This window comes from Pteronotus mesoamericanus, unplaced genomic scaffold (assembly GCF_021234165.1).
Source record: "Pteronotus mesoamericanus isolate MK-2021 breed Mesoamerican mustached bat unplaced genomic scaffold, CSHL_Meso_final contig_230, whole genome shotgun sequence".
NCBI classification, from domain to species: Eukaryota; Metazoa; Chordata; class Mammalia; order Chiroptera; family Mormoopidae; genus Pteronotus; species Pteronotus mesoamericanus.
Genome location: NW_026555096.1, coordinates 2,299,988 through 2,323,209, shown reverse-complemented (window position 1 = coordinate 2,323,209; position 23,222 = coordinate 2,299,988). Strand labels below are relative to the sequence as shown.

The 23,222-nt window shown below is 39.3% G+C and overlaps 1 protein-coding gene across 1 annotated transcript in view; it reads right to left on the bottom strand.

Annotated features, from left to right (window-relative positions):
* The window catches only part of FRMPD2 (FERM and PDZ domain containing 2), a 97,858-nt gene that overhangs the window by 7,912 nt on the left and 66,724 nt on the right, over positions 1-23,222 (bottom strand). The window contains 6 exon segments of the mRNA XM_054572394.1: positions 982-1,193; positions 2,853-2,997; positions 4,774-4,859; positions 5,685-5,778; positions 6,844-6,942; positions 22,588-22,793. Coding sequence (XP_054428369.1) covers positions 982-1,193; positions 2,853-2,997; positions 4,774-4,859; positions 5,685-5,778; positions 6,844-6,942; positions 22,588-22,793 — 842 coding nt within the window.

The following is a 23,222-nucleotide window of genomic DNA, read 5'->3' as shown; positions in this document are numbered from 1 at the left end:
AAGATACCATTTAGAATTGAAGGGAAGATAAAGAGATTCCCAGACAAGAAAAAACTAAAAGAGTTCATCATCACCAAACCATTATTATATGAAATGTTAAAAGGAGATATTTCAGAAAAAGAACTCCCTTTACTGATCAAAACTATGAATAGTAAAATGACAACAAACTTACAACTATCAACAACTGAACCTAAAAAAAAAAACCACCAAAAAACAAAAACGAACTAAGCAAACAAGTAGAACAGGAGCAGAATCACAGAAATGGAGATCACCTAGAGAGTTATCAGCAGGGAGGGGGTGGGGAAGAATGGAGGAAAAGGTACAGGAAATAAGAAGCATAATTGGCAAGTACAAAATAGACAGAGGGAGGCAAAGAATAGTATAGAAAATGGAGAAGCCAAAGAACTTATATGTACAGCCCACGGACATGACCTAAGCAGGGGAGGAATGCTGGTGGGAGGGGGTTGCAGGGTGTAGGGGAATAAAGAAGAGAAAAAAATGGGACAGCTGTAATAGCATAATCAATGAATTATACTTTAAAAAAAGAAGTGTCCACTTTTCACTCTTCTTTAATTTTTAATCATACACAGGATACCAATGCAACACTATACACCAAAAATTGTGTGAATTTAGTAGAAAAAGGGAAAGAAAGGCAGAAAGGAACCCACTGTAGTCCCTTTAGCCCTTAAATTCACCTCCCAGAATGTCTTAGGAGACCTTTAGACAACACAGAAGCCTAGGTTTTATCCTGTTTCAATTTGAACCTAATTAGAAGCAAGGCTTATTCAAGGTCAGCTATTTAAACACAAAGATGGAAAATTAACTGTGAGAATGTTCTGCCAATTGTTCTCTCTGTGTGATCAAAGTCCAGGCTCCAGCTATGATTTTCAAGAGCTAAGAGTATTCCCTACAGTGGGTGGGCCTGAGAAAAAGCATGGCTGACATCTTGCACACGAGACTGCATCACTTATGGCCTCCCACCTGGAAGACAAGGCCTTCTGTGGGTTTTCCATTCACAGCTGCAATGTCACCAGCTGCAATGACTCCATTCTCCTCAGCTGGCTGTCCTGGGAAGAGCCACTTAATCCTCACAAGATCATTTTTGAAGTGGCTGCTGCTCTCTCTCTTCATCTGCACAAAACTGAATCCCAAACCACTGGCATTCTTTTTCAATTTGACTTCAAACTGCGGACCTGTATTGTAGGATGTGAATGAATAAATCCTTCAGTAGATTACAAGTGAAATTGACCAGCCTCAAAATGCAAACTATCAAGCAGATGAACTATTTGTTTTACATAAAATTATTTCATTTTGCTAATTTTTCATGACAGAATCCATTATACATGTTATAGATCAGTGCTGTCCAATGGAAATAAAATGTTAGCTGCAAATACAAACCACGTAGGTAATTTCTTTTTCAAAAGTGAGAGGAAACAGGTAAAATAAACTTAATCATATATTTTATGATTACACATCTCTAAATATATCTAAAGTATTACCATGTCAACTTGCAATCAACAAGAAATTATTAATGAGATTTTTACACTCCTCTCATTAACTAAGTCTTCAGAAATTGAGAGTGTGTTTTATCAATTTGGATTAGCCACACTTCAAGTACTTAATAGACACGTGTGACAAATGGCAATCATAATAAACAAAGTCTATATGTAAAGATATAGTTCATAGACATACACAACATGCCCACTGCACTTAGTAAAACTAGTATCACATACACTCCTAGTACTCTTTTAGAACCTCAGTCATTTTTTAATATACTTGAAGCTAAATTTTGCATAATTAGACTATGGAGGCAATTATGGCCAACTCCATGGAAATGTCTTAGCTGTGGTTTTGTTTATCCATGTGGACTGACCATAAGACAAAACAGCTGCATCTGGGCACCCAAGATAGCCACAGTCTCAGGAACCTGAGTGTCTGGTGGCCAAAGAGGCCTCTCAGCCTCCTCTTATTTGGCTTATCCAACTCAGCTGGCATCAGTCAATAGAGGCACAGAGCACTGCCTCATGAGCTTTGATTTGGGGCAGGAGTAAAAGCATCGGCAGCTCTTAGGTGCAGTGTGTTGTGTGGCTAATTTCACCTTTGCCATCATCTGGCCCCTTTGGCTCATTTTGTAGTCAGTTCCTCAAAGGTCCTCTCTGGAATCAGCAGATGAGCAATGAAAGAAGACAGATTTGTTTATGTACATGTGTGCCCCTCCATCACTCTCTTTGGCTACCTTGCATCCAACCTGACTTACACCTTCCAGAAAATTTCTATAAAGGGGTCGGAAAATGGTTAATCTCAATATCTTGATATCCTAAAGAAATAAGCCTTTTTCCTAGGAGAAAAATAGAATCACAGGGAAGTGCAGAGGGGCAACAGATCAGAAGATGTGCATTGATGCCCTTGTGGGTCTGCTTTTTAAAATTATGCTGATAAAAAGGTTAGATTCTAAGCGTCTTTCTCTCCCAACCTGCTTTATCATTCCTCAGATCTGTTACAAATGCCTTAGCTTGAATGTGGAGCTTTGGTCAGAAAATGCATGACTTTCTCATTTCAATTTCATCCCCTAAATATATGCACAAACATTTAAGCAGCTGACCAGAACCCCTCAGAATGTTTGGTGGCAGAATTATGCATAGCAATCACTTTGGGACAATGTATTATTTTTCCATAAACATATTTTATTAGATTGCCTTCCACTACATAAAAATACTGGCCACATGACCACCACTACTCATTATCTTTTGAGAACCTAGAGAAAGTCTTCCTGCTTTCCCTTTTTAGCTGACCATTCAAAAGCAGCACAGGGTGACATGACAATAGTAACACTCAATTCTCTCTCCTCTCACCATCTGTCACTGAGACACAGCTTGCAGGTCTTCCAGGCAAGGCTGTTGCCAAGGAAACAGCCATGCAGTCAACTCCCATCCTGTTAACAGAAGGACATGGCTGTGCAATCCTGGGGCCGCTTCTCTCTAAGACCAGTCTTGCAACCTAGGATGGGTGAACAAATGTGATTTATACCCTGTATGTCACCCATAAGGTTCTCCTTTCACCCTGCAAATGCTTTTCAATTTTCTGATACTTTCAGCAGCTGCTTCATTTGAATCCCACATTAAGATCCTCCCAGCTAGGCTATATGTTGGGATCCAGAGCCATATTTCCAGCTGCCTATTGGACAAATTCTCCTAGAAGTAATACATATGCCTCTATTTCAATTCAAGGGCAAATTCATCTTCTCCCCATCACTTGTCCTCACTTCCTCCTCCTCATTTTGCCAAAAGCATTTCTCCCTATGCATTTGCTCTCCCAGCATATGGAACATCTCTCAACTAATCTGCAAGTGTCACACATGCAGCGATCCAGCTCTTCCCCTCTGCCCTCAAAATTCTCATCTGATTTCTAAGGCTTGAATGTTCTCCATCAGAAACATCTCCTCAGTGATGCCCACTTCTCCACTCCCTCACCTGCTGTCAGTGTCCAGCTGGACTGTGGCAAGCTCCTTGGCTTTCTGGACCCTAACTTCCGCTCTTGTGGCCTGTTCTCTTCATGGCTACCCAGAGGTTTATCAAAGATACAAACTAAATATGCAACACTCTTGATTAAGAGTCTCCAATGTTTCCCATCAGTTAAAGTCCCAACCCCTAGCATAATATCCCATGCCCATACCAACCTAGTCTCCCTTTCCTCCCAGTTTGATTTCCATCCCTCTTCCCTACACACTCTAACCCTTATTATCCAAAGCATGGTTCAAGAACCAGTGGATAGAGAGCACCTGGACACTTTTTTAGAAATGTCAAACTTCCACTCAAGGGACTTGGCACTCCTAACATTCTTCTGCTGCAATTGTTATTTAGTACTAAGCCCATGATCCTAGAATAACAATTCCTACCTGTCATCACCGCAAGTAGGCTGCCCAAGTACCTTCTGTAATCATGATAATTGGCAGAGGTCTAAAGAACAAAGAGTACTAATAAATTATGATTCTGTTCTCATGATATGTGAACCATAGCTGTCAATATAAGTAAATTACCAAAAACCAGATGACTACTTTGGGAAAAAAAGCAGTTTGCCAGAAGGGGCCTCAGGGGTCCTTTCTGTCTCTGCAGACTCTTCAAGAGAGTGATGCTACCTCTGTAGTTGAAGATACTGGGGCAAGTAGAATCTCCTACTTTCAGGCAGAGAATGGAAAGCAATGTGATAATATCCAGATGCCACCTGAGTGAATGCCTCCAGCTCTCAGCATCTTGAACTTCTACTTCATTGTAATAAAAGGATTCCCAGGACAATGTGGTCTTTAATCCCACAGCACGATGAAAATGGTATGAACTAGGGGTGGAGGTAGGGGATCAGCATATGTAAAGGCAGGTTAGTGAGAGACTGAGATCAGGTAGAAGTCCTGGTCACTTAGTGTGGGAACAGAGAGTGAGGGCAGCCAGAGCCAGGTGAGAGAAGTGGCCCCACTCCATCAGCTCTGTTCAGCTGTGCCATTCCAGAATCCAGGAAAATGACAAGTATGTTTTTCAAGGCTCTTTATAAGAGTTAGGTTTTTTGTTTGAGAACATCTCTCTGCTTCCTCTTGGCTTTTACATCCACATAGAAAAGTAATGGTAAGAGGAAGACACAAAAGAGAAACAGACAACGAAGGAAGTCTTGTTTTGTTTCCTGCCTGCCCTTCTCCCACTCATAGGCAATTGCAGTGTCTAAGGTTGACCAGGAAAGCCCTGAAAGGAAGAGAAGCTCTGCAGTTATGGATGATGGTGCACTTACCTGCCCAGAGGCTTTGAGGCACAGCACAACCTGCTTGTGGGTGAGGCCACTCAGACTTATTCCATCGACCTGCAGGAGCCTATCACCTAGTGGGGAGACAGATGTCATGTCCAAGGGTCCCTGAGGCTGCAGGAAGGACTCTCCTGGGGGTCCCTGCCCAGCATACTTCCATGAGGCCTCAAGGAGAGGCAGGAAGCAGAGCAGCGAGGAGCTCAGTCTGGGCCTGTGTGCCAGTGCCACTGTGAACACCTTCGCCTACCTGTGAGAGAAACCTTTCGATTGGTTGGGCCATCTCTGTACAACCTCATCCTTTCTCTTGTTTTCTGTAACACTGTTTTTTGATAGTTTTTTTAAGTCATTTTTGGGTAATGTTTATATCCAGAATGTTTTTTACTTCAAAAAAGGTCAGGGAGACCTCACTGATGCCAGAGTACTGGAATTCTAGGAGAAATGATGAAAGAGCCTAAGTGCCCTCTTTGGTTCAGTTATCTCTGTTTTAGAGAACAATATAAATCACCCACTTCCATTAGAGCAGTGGACACGAGGAAAGGCAGAGAGGAGGCTCACCAGTGTCCACTCCAGACACTAAAGTGAGCACCAACACACACTCTGTCCTCCACAGAAAGTACTATTTTCTCCCATGAAGGCCAAACCATAACATGCTTATTTAAAATCTTTTATTTTTAAGTCACCTTATGGTTCCCAATGTACTACTACAAATATCTGATTGCTATATGAACCTAACAGGTGGGTGGGCCAGGCTAAATTGTCCCCTTTACCAAGTGAGGCAGCCATGGCCTGGTGAAACAGTTATTTGCATAAAGTCTCAAGAGTGGGAGTGGGGCTGCACCTCCCAGTCCAGGGCCCTGCACACTGCAGAATGCAGTTTCCAGCATGATTCCATTCCTCACCCTGAAGGATCTGCCCTTCCTTGGCAGCTGGTCCTCCAGGAATGATGGATTTCACATATATCCCTCCATAGGGCACACCTGTGTTAATGCCGCCCTGAAAAATACAACAAAAAAAACTTACCACCTGTCTGCTCCCTCCCGTAGGGCCTCCCTGACCTTCAAGACTAAAATGGTCCACACCCGCCTGCCACTCTATCTCCATGTGACACCATATTATCTATTCACTCATTTATTTAGTGTATATTATCCATGAACAGTAATGTTAGGTACTCAAAAGAAGTATAACAATACAAGCTGTGTGAGGGAGCTATGCCATATCCAACCCCAGCAATGGCCCATGGCGGGTGCTTGAAAATCAGAATCACATCAATGAACTACACTGTTTCTCCATAAGCAATAACCAACATAGGTGGATGAAGCTATGGGTTGTACCTGGCACATCAATGACTGGTGCCTGGCATGTCCTGTATGCTTGTGAGCTGGTTTGTGGATACAAAACTAGGATTAAACTATACAGTATTTGGCAACTTTTTTTAACTTAATAGTTGATTATGAACTTCCCTGTAGGCCACTAGAATAAGATTTAATTCTATATTTCTCTTCTAACTACTTTACACACGTATACACACATAAATACAGATTCTTAGATCAGTGGGATTACATCAGTCCTGTACAGTATTTTCCTCCCTCCTCCAGGATCTGCCAGATAGAGCTCAAAAACCAAATGCAACGTGCCCATTCTTAACAAAGTTCTTGCCAACCTGACTTTGTCCAGACCTTGAAAGTGGGAGCACCAGACTCTATCATGACCTTTCTCTGGGTGACTGTGGATTACCCCTCTTACCTTTGGCTTGTGTCCCTCCAGCCCCACCCTGCTGCCCTCTCCTTGCTGCCCAACATAACCTTAGAGATAGGATCCTTCACCCAATTCCACCCACACTGTTCATCCCAAGTTTGCCCTGTGTCTGCCAGTTTGTTTTTGGACTCCCACCCCACACAAAGGCCCAAACCATCTTTCTTGGTTTACCCATTTATCCTGTTCTGTTTGTACCACTGAGTACATTATCAGAAGTTACCATATGAGTGGAATGTCCACCAGCACTCCAGATGAACATCTTATTAATTGTTTAATTTTCTGATCTCTCCTAATAACTCTTACAGTTATGCTGAATCCAAGTGTCCCATCTTCTTTAACCAGTTCCACAAAGTAGATTCTACTGACATTGATTTCTGAAAGTGATGGAGAAGAACCAGAGCCCTGATGCAAAGAAGCAAAAATAAAGTGTGAAGTCACTTGTCCTTCCTAAGTGATGGCACCTCTTAGCTCTCACATGCTCTCAGGGACTGGCAGCATTGCACACCAAAAGGGGCATGAGCTTCAGGTCTGGGTCAACAGGGGATTTGTTTCCAGCTTCCTCCCTATATGACCCTAGATCAGACTCTTGGTCTCTCCATTCTTAGTTTCCAAATCCACAGAACTGGAATAAGAGCTCTTCTAACTCTGACTATGAATGATGCTCAGCACATAGCAGGGACTCAATAAATGTAAGTCCCCTCTTGCTTCTACTTAAGATGTAAATATCATTATAACTGAAATCATCCAGGCACTTCCTGGTAGCTTCACATATGAAACCAGCTAAGTTATGGCATGCTGTATACCAGATACTCAGCAGTTTCTTGAGCAGAAGAAAACCTCAGAAGGACCTTCAATCATCCCCAGTAAGGGTAGCTACATTGGGCTTCTACTTTACAGTGGATGAATCTTTGAGAAAAAGATAGAAGAGAAGAATTATCTACCACATGCCAGGCATTTTGCTTCATATTGTGAAATGACCATATAGGATTGGTTTATTTATTCATCAAATCATGCAACAACATTAACTGAGCACCAGGAATATGGCAGTGATCAGACAGACCTGCCCATATAGAACTTCTCTCTAGTGAGGGAGAGAATTTTAATGAACTGTGCCCAGAAAATGGGACCACAGATACTCCCAGCCTTTTGTGCCATTTCCCCCTTTGCTTTGATACTTCCTAGTCCACCATGTTGGAAAATACAACACATAGGAAACTAAACAAGCTAAAGTAAGCTAAAAAAATTATCAGTTCAACAGAAGACGTTTAGGCTTTGCTTCCTACACAAGGGGGTCTTCCAAAGTGCAGCCCAGGTGAAGATTTCTGCTCTGATGTCTCCTCCGATTTGAATCCCAGCTCTGCCATTTATTCCCTGAGAAACCATGGGCATATTCCTTTCCTCTCTGTGCCTCAAGTGTCCCATCTATAAAAAGAGTAGGGATAGTAATCATCTCTTAGGCCTGTCATGAAGCTTACATAAGATAACACACCCAAGTGCTCAGGCCCCTGCCTGACACATGGTTAAGTGCTCAATAAATGTTCACAGTTAGTATTATTCTGTTGTTGACCCCACATCTGGCTCTTCATGCAACATACTGCCCAGGTGAGCACCATGGCCAATTAGAAAGGAACTAACATTCTTCAAGCACTACTGTGAAACAAATCCTGGGCACTTTTGTCTCCACAGTTCTGCATCATTACCACATCTATAAAAGATAAAAATGAGGTTGAGAGCTTGCAGTCAAGATGGCATGCAAGGAAAATAAGACCAGCAACACTGAAAGGAAAAGAAACCAACAGAGACAGGAGGGAAGTGGGGGGGCGAGGGAAAAGGAAGGGAAGGGGAAAGTCAAGGAACATATAGCAAGGACTCATGGACAAAACCAAAGGGGAAGGATTGAGGGAGGAAGGGGGGAGGGGGCAAGGGAAAGTGGTGGTGGGTAGGCATAGACAAATGTATTTGAAAAAGTAAAATAAAATAAAATAATATAAAATAAAATAAAATAAAATAAAAGTGGTGGGTTAATAAATCTAGTGATGTTTAAATCACTATAATACTTTTAAAATAAACAGTGGCCCCTGGGGAGAGCCAGGGATCCTATCCTCCTGATTGCACCAGAAGTCCCCTCTAGTGGCTGGTGGATGTAGTACATCTCCTGCTGTTGGATGTTAGATAAACTACCCCTTGGCCTTGAGCTGCTAAGCCAGCAAGGCAGAATAGCAAGGGTCAGCCAAGCCTGAAGGAGACATCCAAACACTGTAGATTGCTTGTATCCTCAAACAGGCTGCCTAAAGTTAGACTGGGAAACCATCTGATATTACCAGAGATGGATCCAGAAGAAGACAGTAGGCAAACACTAAACTCTGCTGAAATAAATTCCACCTCTTTCTTTTTCACTATTTGTGTTATTTTTCTTCCTGCATAGCTTTTTCACACTTTTTCTTTTTCTTCAATTTTGTTCCTGTTATTTCATTTTTTTATTTTAGTTTTATTTCAAATCTCATATTTATTCTTCCATTCTGTTACTCCATTTTGTCTTCTTCCTTCCCCTTCTTATTTTCATTTTAAATTTTATTTTCTGTTTCTAAGCCTTGTTTCTATTCCATACTCTTACTATTTCTCCTCCCTCTATCCTCTCAAAATCATTTTTCATTCTATTAATCATTTTGCATTCTTTTTCCATTTCTTATAATATCCTTATTCTCCAGCTTTATTAATCATGGCTTCTTTGTCATTGATATTGTGGATATTGTGGTTGTTGTTGAATGTCTTCAGTTATATTCCTATATATTAACAATTTTTTTTATTTCAAATCTCATATTTTACTTCCTTGTCCTACTCCATTTTGCCTTCTTTCTGCCCTTTCTTATTTTCATTTTAAATTTTATTTTTTTCTCTTTCTTATCCTGGTTTCTATTTCTTACTCTTATTATTTCTCCTCCTTCTATCCTCTCAAAATCATGTTTCTTTCCTTTAGACATCTTGTAATCTTTTTTTTCTTTCTTATAATAGTCTTATTATCTTTCTACCTTTACTAATCTTTTCTCACTTGTTATTGATGTTGCTGCTGTCATTGTTTTTCTTCAGTTTTGTTCTAATTTTTTAATTCAAACCTCATATTACACTCTTTCCTCACTTTACTCCATTTTACCTTCTTCCCTCCCTTTTTATTTAGGTTGTAAGTTTTCTTTTCTCTGTTTCTTTGCCTTGTTCCTATTCCCTATTATTATTTCTCTTCCCTCTACCCTCTCAAAATCACTTTTCTTTCTATTAGTCATCTCATATTTTTTCCCTTCTTAGAATATTATTATTTCTTTCTATCATTGTTAATCTCAGCTCATTTGTTGTTGATATTTCACTTGTGGTTGGGGGGTATTTTTTTGCTGATGTGGGTTTTGTTAACTGGGTTGTTTTGTTTTGTTCTTGCAGCAAATAAGACATGGTGAGAGTTGTGACTCTCAGTCAGCCAGCTGGAGGGGAGAACCCACCAATGAATGAGCCAAAAACAGCCAAAACCCAATTACAACAAGACAGCACATAAAAACAGCACAAAGAGCATTCCTAGAACACCCAGCTCAAGAGATCAAAGAGACTACATCACTCAGTCCTATGAGCCTCCTACCACAGAAGGTCTCCTTACAAAGACAGGGAGTCAAAGCAAATCAATCTAATATGCAGAAACAAACAGAGTCACCTAAAATGGAAAGGCACAGAAACAACCCATAATTAAAAGAAAAGGAGGAATACTCAGAAAAAGTGCTAACTGAAATTGAGGCAAGCAATTTATCAGGCATAGAGATCAAAGTAATGGTTATAGAGATGTTTAAGGAACTCAAGAGAGAACTACAAGGAGCCTTATAGGAGCTACAAAGAACATAGTAGGAACTACATCACCATGAACAAGGACATAGAAATTATGAATAAGAACCAGAAGGAAATGAATAATACAATGTCTGAAATGAAGAATACATTAGAAGGAATTAAAAGCAGGGTAGATGAAGCAGAGGATAGAATCAGTGAGTTGAAAGACAAAGCAGAAAAAGAACACCACCACCACCCAGTCAGAACAACAAAATGAAAAAGACTCAGAAGGAACTAAGGGTATGTCTTAACTGCAGGACAAGAAATGTGACAATATTCACATCAGAGGGATACTAGAAGGAGAAGAAAAAGAGCAAGGGATAGAAAAACTGTGTGAAAAAATAATGACAGAAAACTTCCCTAAATTGTTGTGGATGAAAGTCACACAAGTTCAGGAGGTCCCAATCACAAGGGGTCCCAATCAAGATGACCAAAAGAGGCCCACTCTAAGACACAACATAGTTAAAATGGAAAAATTTAAAGACAAAGAGAGAATCTTAAAGGCAGCAAGGGAGAAACATCTAGTAACATACAAGGGAGTTCAAAAGAGGCTATTAGATGATTTCTCAAAAGAAACACTACAAGCCAGAAGGGACTGGCATGAAATATTTCAAGTAATGAAGACCAAGACCCGCAACCAAACCAGCACTACTCTACCCATCAAGGTTCTCATTTAAAATGGAAGGCAAAATAAGGAGCTAACCACAACAACAATAACAAAAAAGGCTAAAAGAATGCATCTCCACCAAATCAGCACTGTAAGAGATGCTAAAGGGATTGTTTTAAGAAGATGAAGAAGCCGGGGGTGGGTGGGGGGCAATGCAGGTACAAAGGGGAAAATTAGTAATGCATAACTACCTACCACTAATAACCTTAAATGTAAATAGATTAAGTGTTCTAATCAAAAAGCATAGGGAAGCTGAATAGATAAGAAAACATGTCCCACAAATATGTTGTCTACAAGAGACCCACCTCAAAACAAAAGATCTACACAGGCCAAAAGTGAAGGTATGGAAAAAAATATTCCAACCAAATGGACGTGAAAAAAAAGTTGGGGTAGGGATATATCAGAAAAAATAGATTTCAAAACAAAGGCCATAAAAGACAAGGAAGGTCACTACAAATACTTAAAGGCGTTGTCCAGCAAGAGTATATAAGTCTTATAGCTATATATGCACCCTCCATAGGAGCTCCTAAATACATACGAAAATCTTGGAGGACTTTAAGAAAGAGATTGACTGCGATACAGCCATTGTTAGGGATTTTAACACCCTACTGTCTACAACAGACAGATAATCCAAATGAAAAATCAACAATGGTATTATGGCATTGATGGTGCTCTAGATCAAGTGGATTTAATTGGTATTTGCCAAGCATTTCACCCCAAAGGAAAAAAACATACATTTGTTTCAAACACACATGGGTAATTTGCAAAGATAGGCCACAAGTTAGGACACAAAACAAGTCTTAACAAAGTTTAAAATATTAAAATTAAAAATTAAAAATTTTAAATCATATCAGGAGTTTTCACAGATCACAGTGGCTTGAAACTAGAAACCAATCTCAAGGAAAAAAATAAAAAACATTCAAATTAATAGAGACTGAATAACATGCTATTAAATAATGAATGAATGGGTTAACAATGAGAACAAGGAAGAAATAAAAAAAGTATCTGGAAGCAAATGAAAATGAGCACACAACAACCCAAAACTGTGGGACACAGTGAAGGCAGTCCTAGAGGGAAGCTCATAGCAATACAGGCCTACCTAAAAAAGACAGAAAATTTTCAAATAAACAACCTAACCATACATCTACAAGAACTAGAGGAACAACAACAAACAAAGCTCAGAGTGAGCAGAAGGAAAGAAATAATCAAGATAAGAGCAGAATTAAATAACACAGAGACTAAAAACACAATTAAAAGGATCAATGAATTCAGGAGCTTGTTTTTTGAAAAGATAAACAAAATTGACAAACTTTTAACCAGACCCATCAAGCAAAAGAGAAGACCCAAATAAATAAAATAAGAAACAAGAGACGAGAAGTAACAACTGATACCACATAAATACAAATGATTGTAAGAAATTACTATGGACAACTATATACCAAGAAATTGGACAACCTGGGTGAAGTGGACAAATTTCTATAAACACACAATCTTCCAAAACTGAATCAACAAGAAGCCAAAAGCCTGAGTAGACCAGTAATAATAGCAAAATAGAAGCAGTAATCAAAAAACTCCCAGAAAACAACAGTGCAGGACATGGTGGTATCACAGGTGAATTTTACTAAACTTTCAAAGAAGATTTTAGGAATAAAGATGGCGGAGGAGTGAGTGGAAGTCACACTGACCTCCTCCCAGGACCAACCTGGAATTACAACTAAATCGTGGGAAAATCACCTGGACAAACAACTAAACAATGGCGAGAGAGGAGCCTTGTAACCTCAGAGATAGAAAAATCGGCTTTAGTGCAATCTAACTGGTAAGGAGTGTGGTACAGACTGGAGAAGGCGGGTGGGGCACCCATGGGCGTCAGCACCAGAAGGATACTGAAATGGCCAGTTGTATCCCCCTAAGAAGAGTGGGGTCTAAACCAAAAGTGAGGATCTCTAGCCCATAGCACCAGAGCCCAAAAGGTACACAGAAAACAGCCAGCTGCAAAAAGCGGCAGGGTTGCTCTCTGCCAGAGACCAGCGGCTGGAGACACAAAGAACTGTTTAAAGGGCCAATGCATAAATTTTTCTTTGCAGCCACTTACCCTGGTCTCTGGCAAAGTGGGGGGAGAATGGGCCAGAGACGCCTGAGTAGAGACTGGGGAAGGAGGCTTTGGGGAGAGAACCCAGAGAGTAGCTGGAGGGATCTCGGTGCTGACTCATCCCCCATGCGGCAGTGGCAATCTAGCTCAGGTGGAGACTACTCCCCCTGAGCAGCACCAGCGTCAAAGGACCTGATAGCCCCGCTGCCAGGTGGGATTCCACCATGCCCAGTGCTTTCTAAGCTACCTGCTGAATGCAGAGTGGCAGCCACAGACAGTAGATTCCTGAATAAAGGGGGTGCAGAGAGGTCTGGTGACACTTGAGGAGATACTGGGGACGGAGGCTTTGGGGAAAGAACAGAGAGAGTTCTCTGTTCTCCTCCCTCATCGGGCTGCACCGTGAGTGGACCCAATAACCCCACCCCCAGGAGGGACTCTGCCCCGCCCTGAGCTGTCTAAGACGGCCTGCTGAGTGCAGAGTGAGTAGATTAACAGCTGAAGGAGACAGCCACAAACAGTAGATTACAGGTAGTCTTGAACTGACTGCCTAAAGTCGGACAGGGTCAACATCTGACATCATCAGAGGCAAATCCAGAAAATAAAAACAGCGGTCTCCTACCATAGAAGTTCACACCACAAAGTCAGGAAATCAAGACAGATCAACTTAAGAAAAAGAAGCAAAAAAAGAAGAGTCTCACAAATAATGGGAAGACAAAGAAATATGCCCACTCGAAGGGAAAGGAACAATCCCCAGAAAGATAACTAAATGAAATAGAGGCAAGTAAACTATCAGATATTGAGTTCCAAACAATGGTTCTAAGGAAGCTCAATGAGCTCAGTGAGCTCAGAGAGAATTACCAAAGACTACAGGGAAACTATAGGGAACTTACTGCAAACTATATCAGCATGAAAAAGGACATAGAAACTATCAATAAGAGAGAAGAAGAAAACAAGAATACATTTCTGAATTGAAAAACACAGTAGAAGGAATCAAAAGCAGCCTTGATGAAGCCAAGGATTGAATCAGTGACTGGAGGACAAAGTAGAAAAGAACTCCAGAAAGAGCAAGAAAATGAAAAAAGACTCAGAAAGAATGAAGAGACATTGAGGGACATGCAGGACAACCTGAAATGTAATAATATCTGTATAATAGGGATACCAGGAGAAGAGGAGGAGGAAAGGATAGAGAACCTGTTTGAAAAAGTCATGATGGAAAACTTCCCCAATTGGAGGAGAGAAAAAGTCTCACAAGTCCAGGAAGCACAGAGGGTCCCATTCAAGAGGAACCCAATGGGGCCCACTCCAAGACACGTCATCATTAAAATGGCAAATAGCAAAGACAGAGAATCCTAAAACAAGCAAGGGAGAAAGGTAGCAGCATATAAGGGAGCCCCAATATGTCTAGCAGCTGACTTCTCAACAGAAACACTATAAGCCAGAAGGGACTGGCAAGAAATATTCCAAGTCATGAAAAGCAAAGGTCTGCAACCAAGACTGCTCTACCCAGCAAGGTTCTCAATTAAAATGGAAGGGACAGAATAAGGAGTTTCCCAGACAAAAGAAGGTTGAAAGAATAGACCTCCACCAAACCAGCACTGCAAAATATGCTAAAGGGACTACTTTAAGATGAAGAAAAAGAGTCTATGAATACCTAGTTCCTTTCAGAGTTGCCAATAATTGATATTACCAATATTTTTAATACTCATTAATCTGATTGTGACAATAATGTTATTTTAATTGTTTCTTTACTATTTGTTGAAACTAAACCTATTTTAGTATATTTCTTATCTATTTCTATTATATTTTTTAAAAAAGGTTTAAATGACTTTTTGGTATTCTTTATTCATTTATTGATTAAAGGTTAGTGGAACATTTTTCCCTAAAAAAAAAGAAATCCTATTAACCATGTTTTAGATGTGTTGCAAATACTTTTCTATTTATTACTTGTCATTTAACTTTTTAATATGTATATTACTATATAGTTAAATGTTTAATATAGTCATATTTTCAGTATTTATAACTTCTGGGTTTGAATATTTTACTCCAGGTCATGAAAAATATTAGTTCTATTTTCTTCTAAAACTCCTTAGATTCTAGATATTGATATTTAACTTACCTGAATGTTTCTTGTTTAATATGTGAAATAGGGCTCTATATTTGTTTTATTTCAAGTAATAGTGGTCTATGCACCTTATTTGTTGAATAAGCTTTATTTTACCCATTGATTTGAAATATCAACTTAATCATATATTATATTGTCAGACAGATATATATGTTTGTCTCTAGAATGCTCATTATATTTCATTGAGCTACTTGATTATTTCTGTGCTGATGTCATGTTGGTTAATTGCTGAGACTTTAGAATGGTTTTAAATTTTTTAATATTTTATAATTAACTTTGACATCTAAAAAAATAAATAAAATCAATCTTCATTTAAGAAAGAAAGAAACAAAGAGAGAGAGAGATGGAACTCCAAACTTTTGCAATAACATAGATGGAACTGGAGAATATTAAGCTAAGTGATATAAGCCAGTTGATGAAAGACAAATACCATATGATCTCCCCTATAAGTGGACTCTATTCAACAAAATTAACTAACGAACAAAATAAACCACAGGCATGGAAACATGGAGCAGACTGAAAGTGACAGGAGAGGACAGGGAAAGAGAACAATGGTGGAAAGAGCAGGAAGGGACTAGACAAAGAACATGTATGAATGACCCATGGGCATGGACAACCGAGTGGGAATTGACTGTGGGAGTGGGGGTGGGGGTGGGGGTGGGATGGGTGGAGGGGGTTAAAGGGTAATAATTGAGATAACTGTAATGGAATAAACATGATTTATAAATTAAAAAAGAAAACAAAAAAATTATGCTGGAAATAAAAAGAATTTAAAGGAAAAAAGAAAAGAAGAACTAACTCCTTTCCCTCTCAAACTATTCCAAAAAAACAAAAAACAAAACAAGAAAAGAGACGACTCCCAAAACGAGGTGAAGACAAAAGAAAGGAAAAAAAAATCACAGGCCACTATCTCCAATGAACATAGATGATATAATTCTCAATAAAATACTGGTTATTCAGATCTAGGAATACATTCAAAAAGATCATGCAACATGATTCAGCAGGATTTATCCCAGGGATATAAGCATAGTACAATATTTGCAAATCAATAAATGTAATACACTACATAAACAAAGTGAAGGACAAAAAAATCACAATCATATCCATAGATATGGAAAAAGCATTTGATATAATTCAGCACCCATTTATGATTTAAAAAAAACTCAGCAAAGTGGGAATAGAGGGAGTATACCTCAACATAATAAAGACCATATATGAGAAACCTACTGCCAATATCATACTTAATGTGCAAAAACTAAAATCTTTTTCCCTTAAGGTCAGGAACAAGACAAGAGTGTCCGCTTTTTCCACTCTTATTCAATATAGTACTGGAAGTTCTAGCCACAGTGATCAGACAAGAAAAAGAAATAACAGACATCCAAATTGGAAAGAGAAAGTAAAAATGTAATTATGTGCGGATGACATGATAGTGTAATAGAAATCCCTATAGTGTCCACCAAAAACTACTTGACCTAATAAGCAAATTTAGCAAAACAGCAGGATACAAAGTCAATATTCAAATATTGATGGAATTTTTGAATGCCAACAATGAACTATCAGAAGGAGAATCTAAGAAAAAATCCCATTTACTATAGCAACGAGAAAAATAAAGTACCTAGGAATAAATTTAACCAAGCAGATAAAAGACCTATACTCAGTAAACTATAGAACATTGAAGAAAGCAATTGAGGAAGGTACAAACAAATGGAAGCATACACCATGTTCATGGATTGAAGGAATTAACATTAAAATGTCCCTACTACCCAAAGCAATCTATAGATTCAATGCAATTCCTATTAAAATGCCAAAGGCATATTTTGCTGATCTAGAAAAAATACTTGAAAAATTTATATGGAACCAAAAAAGACCTTGAATAGCCTCAGCAATCTTGAGAAAGAAGAACAAAGTTGGAGGGATCACAATACCTGATAAACTGTATTACAAGGCCACTGTCATCAAAACAGTCTGGTACTGGCATAAGACCAGACACATAGATCAATGGAACCGAAGAGAGCCCAGAAATAAACCCATGTCTCTATGGTCAATTAATATTTGACAAAGGGGACATGAGCATACAATGGAGTTAAAATAGTATCTTCAATAAATGGTGTTGGGATAACTGGACTGGCACATGCAATAAAAAGGGAGAAACTAGACTACCAAATTACACAATGCACAAGAATAAACTCAAAGTGGATAAAAGGCTTAAGTATAAGCCATGATACCATAAAAGTCCTAGAGGAAAACATAGGCAGTAAAATTTCAGATACTCCATGTAGTAATATTTTTGCTGATACATCTCTAAGGTCAAGGGAAATAAAGGAAATAATGAACAAATGGGACTACATCAAATTAAAAACCATCCACATGGCTTAAAAAACCCATCATCAAAATGAAAAGAGAACCAACTGTATGGGATAACATACTTGTCTATGATACATGGGACAAGTGTTTAATCTCCAAAATACAAGTTCTTCCCAGAAAGTATCCAATCGTGTACTATGAAAAAGAGACATTTATTGAAGAAGATACAAGATACAAGAAACATGGTACGTAGGAAAATGATGCATCAGTCCCCTTCAAAGTTAAAACCTTCTTGAGGAAATCTGTTTCTTTGGTATCAGTTCGAATCAAGTCATTAGCAACTGCAATACAATGTTCCTTTTGCTCTGGTAGCAGAAGCCATGGAATGAATTTTGCCATGACATGTTTCATGCCAAGATCCTGCATCAAAATCTTGGACATAGTAGTTTGCGGAATTCCTAGGTCAGCTTCTAGTTTTCCACTGTCAGTTGCTGATCTTTGTTGATTGCAGCCTGTACACATTCAACATTCTCAGGTGTTCTGCTTGGTGCAGGCCTTCCAGAACATGAAGCACTTTCAATATATTCTTGACCACCTTAAAAGCACTTGTGCCACACTTTTATTTGCACTGCACTCATTGCATTATCCCCAAAAGCCTCTGAATCATCTGAATATTTTCCACAAAGGTGGCTCAAGCTTATGTTCAAGCTTAACACAAAATCTGTTGTTCTACTCACTCAGTCATTTTTAATGCGACAGCCACACATGACACACTCAATGGTGTATACTGCCCCCACTAACAACACAGTGAAGTCACCATTTACCTACATGCATTCCAGTTCACCCTCTTTGGCTGCCAAGTTGCATGGATGTCACACAAACTGTTCTCATTGTATTCACAATAGCTGGACTTTTTCTGGACAGACCTCATCATATATAAAGAACACATACGACTCAACACCAGATAGACAAATAATCCAATTAAAAAATGGGCAAAGGGCCTGAACAGACACTTCTCCAAGGAGGATATACAGATGGCCCATGGACATATGAAAAAATGCTCAACATCACTAGCCATCAGAGAGATGCAAATTCAAACCACAATGAGATATCACTGCCCACCTGTCAGAATGGCTATTCTAATAAATCAACAAACAAGTGCTGGTAAGGATGTGGAGAAAAGGGAACCCTACCACACTTTTGGTGGGAATGCAGGCTGGTACATCCACTGTGGAAAACAGTATGGAATTTCCTCAAAAAATTAAAAATGGAACTGCTTTTGACCCAGCAATGCCACTGCTGGGAATGTACCCTAAGAATCCTGAAATACCAATTCAAAAGAACTTGTGTACCCCTATGTTCATAGCAGTGTTATTTATATAACCAAGTGCTGGAAAGAGCCCAAGAGCCCATCAGTAGATGAGTGAATCAAAAAACTGGTAAATTTACACAATGGAATACTATGCAGCAGAAAGAAATGTCTTACCTTTTGCAACAGTATGGTTGGAACTGGAAGCTATTATGCAAAGTGAAATAAGCCAGTCAGTGAAAGACAAATACCATATGATCTCACTTATAAGAGGAATCTAAAGAACAAAATAAACTAACAAACAAAACAAAAAACAGAGACATGGCAACATGGAACAGACTGACAGCTAACAGAGAGGGAAGGGGAATGGTGGAAAGAGGGGGAACAGATTAGTCAAAGAACGTGTATGAATGGTCATAGACATGGATAACTGCATGGAGATTGACTGTGAGAGTGGGAGGGTGGGTAAAGGGGGAAAAGTGAGGGAAAACCATAATAGAATACACAATAATTAAAAAAAAAATCAAAGGTCAAATAAAGTTCTTTTCAGACAAAAAAAAGCTAAAGGAGTTTGTCAGACCTAAACCAGTATTACAAGAAATTGTTAAAGGGTTTTCTTTAAGAAGAAGAACAGGGAAAAATTAAAAATATGAATAATGCAATGGCAATAAATAAACAATTTTTATCAACAATTTCTTTAAATGCAAATAAAATAAATGCTTCAATCAAAAGACATATGACTGCTGAATGAATAAGAAAACAAGACTCTTGCATATGCTGTCTATGAAAGACTTACTTCAGATGGAAAGACACACAGAGTTTCAAAGTAAAGGGATGGAAAAAGATATTTCATGAAAATGGAAACAAACAAACTACAAAGCTAAGGTAGCAATACTTATATGAGAGAAAATAGACTTAAAAATAAAGGCTATATCAAGAGACAATAAAGGACCCAGAAATTCCACTTCTGGGTATTTATACGAAGAAGTCCAATACTCCAAATCAGAAAGACATATACATTCATATGTTCATTGCATTATTATTTACAATAGCCAAGATGAAAGCAACCTAAGCATCCATCAATAAATGAATGGATAAAGGAGTACATAAATACAATGGAATATGATTCAGCCCTAAAAAGAAATGAAATTTGGCCATCTGCATCAACATGGGTAAATATAGAGGGTACTATACTGAGTGAAATAAGTCAGATAGAGAATGACAAATTGCAGATACTTTGATTTATATGTGGAATCTAAAAAATAAATAAACACACAAGCAGAACAGAGGGAGACTCACACGTACGAGAACATTTTGATGATTGTGCAATGGGAAGGGTGGGTTGGGAGGATGGGTAAAAAAGGGAAAAGGCATTAAGAAGTAAAAATTGGTTGTTACAGAATAGTCATAGGAATGTAAAGTACAGCATAAGGAATACAGTTAAGATTAATGCAATAACTATATAAGGTGACGATGCGTACTAGATTTATTGGTGTTATCACTTCAAAAATTATGTAAGTGTCTGATCATGTGGTTGTACACCTAAAACTAATATAATAGTGTATGTCAACTGTAATTAAAAATTTAAAAAAAATTTTAAATCGTGAAAAAAATTAGGTTGAGAGAGGTAGGGTAACTTTGCTGTGTGAATCAGAGTCCCAGTAAAAAGAGAAAGTACACACACTCAACCTGGCTAACAGAGGAGTGCTCACAAAAGGACTGTTTTCAAAAGTGTTTGCAACATTTAGAGAAACCAGTAAAGAGAGCTAAGTACCCTGGACTACAACAGTAGGTGTTATTACCTTCTCTGAGTCTGATGAGTGAAGGAGGGTGTGACTGACAAAACCAAGAGAAGAGTTCTGTGGCAAAGCAAAGGGTGCTCATCAGTGTAAGGGCACAGCCAACCCCAGCACAGGCAGAACATGACAAGCCTGTCCTCACTAATCCTCCAACTACAGGCTTCTACCAGGGTGTGAAATAATAGAAAATATATCTATTTATCTCTGTTCCTCATTCCTGGCAAAGAGGTCCTTAAACCCTTGTAATTTCCTAAATAATGAGAAACTAGGAGCATCTTTTGTTCTAATATTTGATCTTTAACCCTGATTACTGACAAGACTCTTAAATCCCTTGGAATTTCTTGGGTGATAGAAGTATCTTTTGATCTAGAGAGATAATTCTTCATGGGCTGCTGAATAGCTTCAGGAAGGTAGATAGTCACCAGAAAGACCAAACCACAAATGTAAGTTTAAAACTTTCCACTCCACCCTAGCCCTCATTCTCTAGGAAGAGGAGACAGAGTTAATAATCATCATGCCTATGTGATGAAGTCTCCATAAAAATTCCAAAAGTATGGGGTTCAGAGAACTTCCACACTGGTAAACATATCTATGTGTCAGGAGGATGGCACACCCAGCTCCACAGGGACAAAAGTTTCTGCTCTCGGGGCCCTTCCAGACTTTGCCCCATGCATCTCTTCATCTGGCTATCCACTTGTACCCTTTAAAATATTCTTTGAGCCCTGACTGGTGTGGCTCAGTGGATTGAATGCCCACCTCTGAACCAAAAGGTCGCGGGTTCAACTCCCAATGCAGGGTGCATGCCTGGGTTACAGGCCATATCCCAGGTAGGGGGTGTATGAGAGTCAACCACACATTGATGATTCTCTCCCTCTCTTTCTCTCTCCCTCCCCCTCTCTAAAAGGAAATAAATAAAAATCTTTAGAAAAATCAAATAATAAATTTAAAATAAAACATTCTTTGTAATAAATTGGTAACAGCAAATAAACTATTTGCCTGGGTCCAATAAGTGGCTATAGGAAATTATCACATCTAAGGAGAACATTGTAAGAACCTCAGTTTGCAGCAAGTCAAACAGAAGTGTGCATAACTAATTGTAATTGGTGTCTGAAATAGGGGCAGTCTTGTCCCTATTTCATTAACCTGATTGAGTCATTAACCTGTGGGATCTGTTGCTAACTCCAGAGAGCCCACACATACACATCTGATGTCACAAACGTTGTGAATGGGGTAGTATGTGAGAATAAAGACAGTTGTCTTTAAACACAGGGCTTCTCCTAGGCAGAATCAACTAGAAGGAAGAGGGGGACATAGTCCATAAATGTCATCTTTGTAAGGTCCAGAGAAAAAGGGAAAAATGTCTGGAGGGGAAAAAGGAGACCATTCTACTCCATATCGAAGGAGACACAGGTGGAGGGTGGTGGATCTGGGACTGAAACACATGGCTCTCTGTACACCAGAGTCAGCCTTGTGTTCTTCCTCCTTCTGGGTTGTCAAGAGCCAAGCCATTTAGTTGTAGCTTGAGCACCAAGTACAGCCAAGAACACGGGATGCCTAGTTGTTAATGCATTGCCCTTGGCAGCAACCAATGTTTTTACCAGTAAAAATTGTAATTAGTAACTAAGGACAATGGTGGCTAAAACACTGAGTCTGTGGCCCAGGTACTACACTAGGAGCTTTGCCTTCTTCTCTTTATATTCTTCTCAGCAACCATTCAGTGCAGGCACTTATTTTCATTTCGCAAATGAGAAAGCTGAGGGCCAGAAGGATTAAATAACATCTATCTACCCAACATGGTAAACAGAGAGCAAAGAGGGACTTTGAAGCCAGGGCTGCTGGGTTCCACAGCCTGCTCTTTCTTCCAAACCCTAAAGAGCAAACCACAGGTACAATTACATTTAATGGGAGAGCACATAGCTGAGGTCCCCACTTGAACAATAAACTCTGAGTTCCAACCATTTCTAGTTCTTCAATATTTCTCTCTTTGTCTTGCATCTGTGGTGAAAATCTTCCCTGATGCCCACTGCTCAGGCTGTCTGTAGAGAAGACCTCAGAATTGGCTGTGCTATTCTTCTCCTCACTCAAGGTATTTCCACCAACACCTATACAAACAAGCCAAGAAGTCTACAGCTTGGAAAAGCTGGCATCTCAGTGGCATCTCTATGTGGGATAGAGCACTTTCACCAATGACAGAAAGACTTTTTATAGCTGCTGAGAACGATGTGAGTTTAACACCCAGTGAAGGGTGACACATTCAGAATAAGGAGGGGAAGATGCTGGATGTGGTTTCAAAAGCTAAATAGAGTTTTATGACACAGCTATGAAAACACAGGTGCAATGGAGAATTAATAATGCCAGCTCCCCCTTGTTAAGCTCTTGCAATGTAATGATCACACCACATGCACACACTAACACACATACACACATATATATACCTTTCCATCTTTTCAACACTTGCACCAGGAAGGTGTTATCCCAGTTCAATTATCAGAAAGCAGGGTCAAAAAGATTAAGTAGCTTTTGCAAGGCCC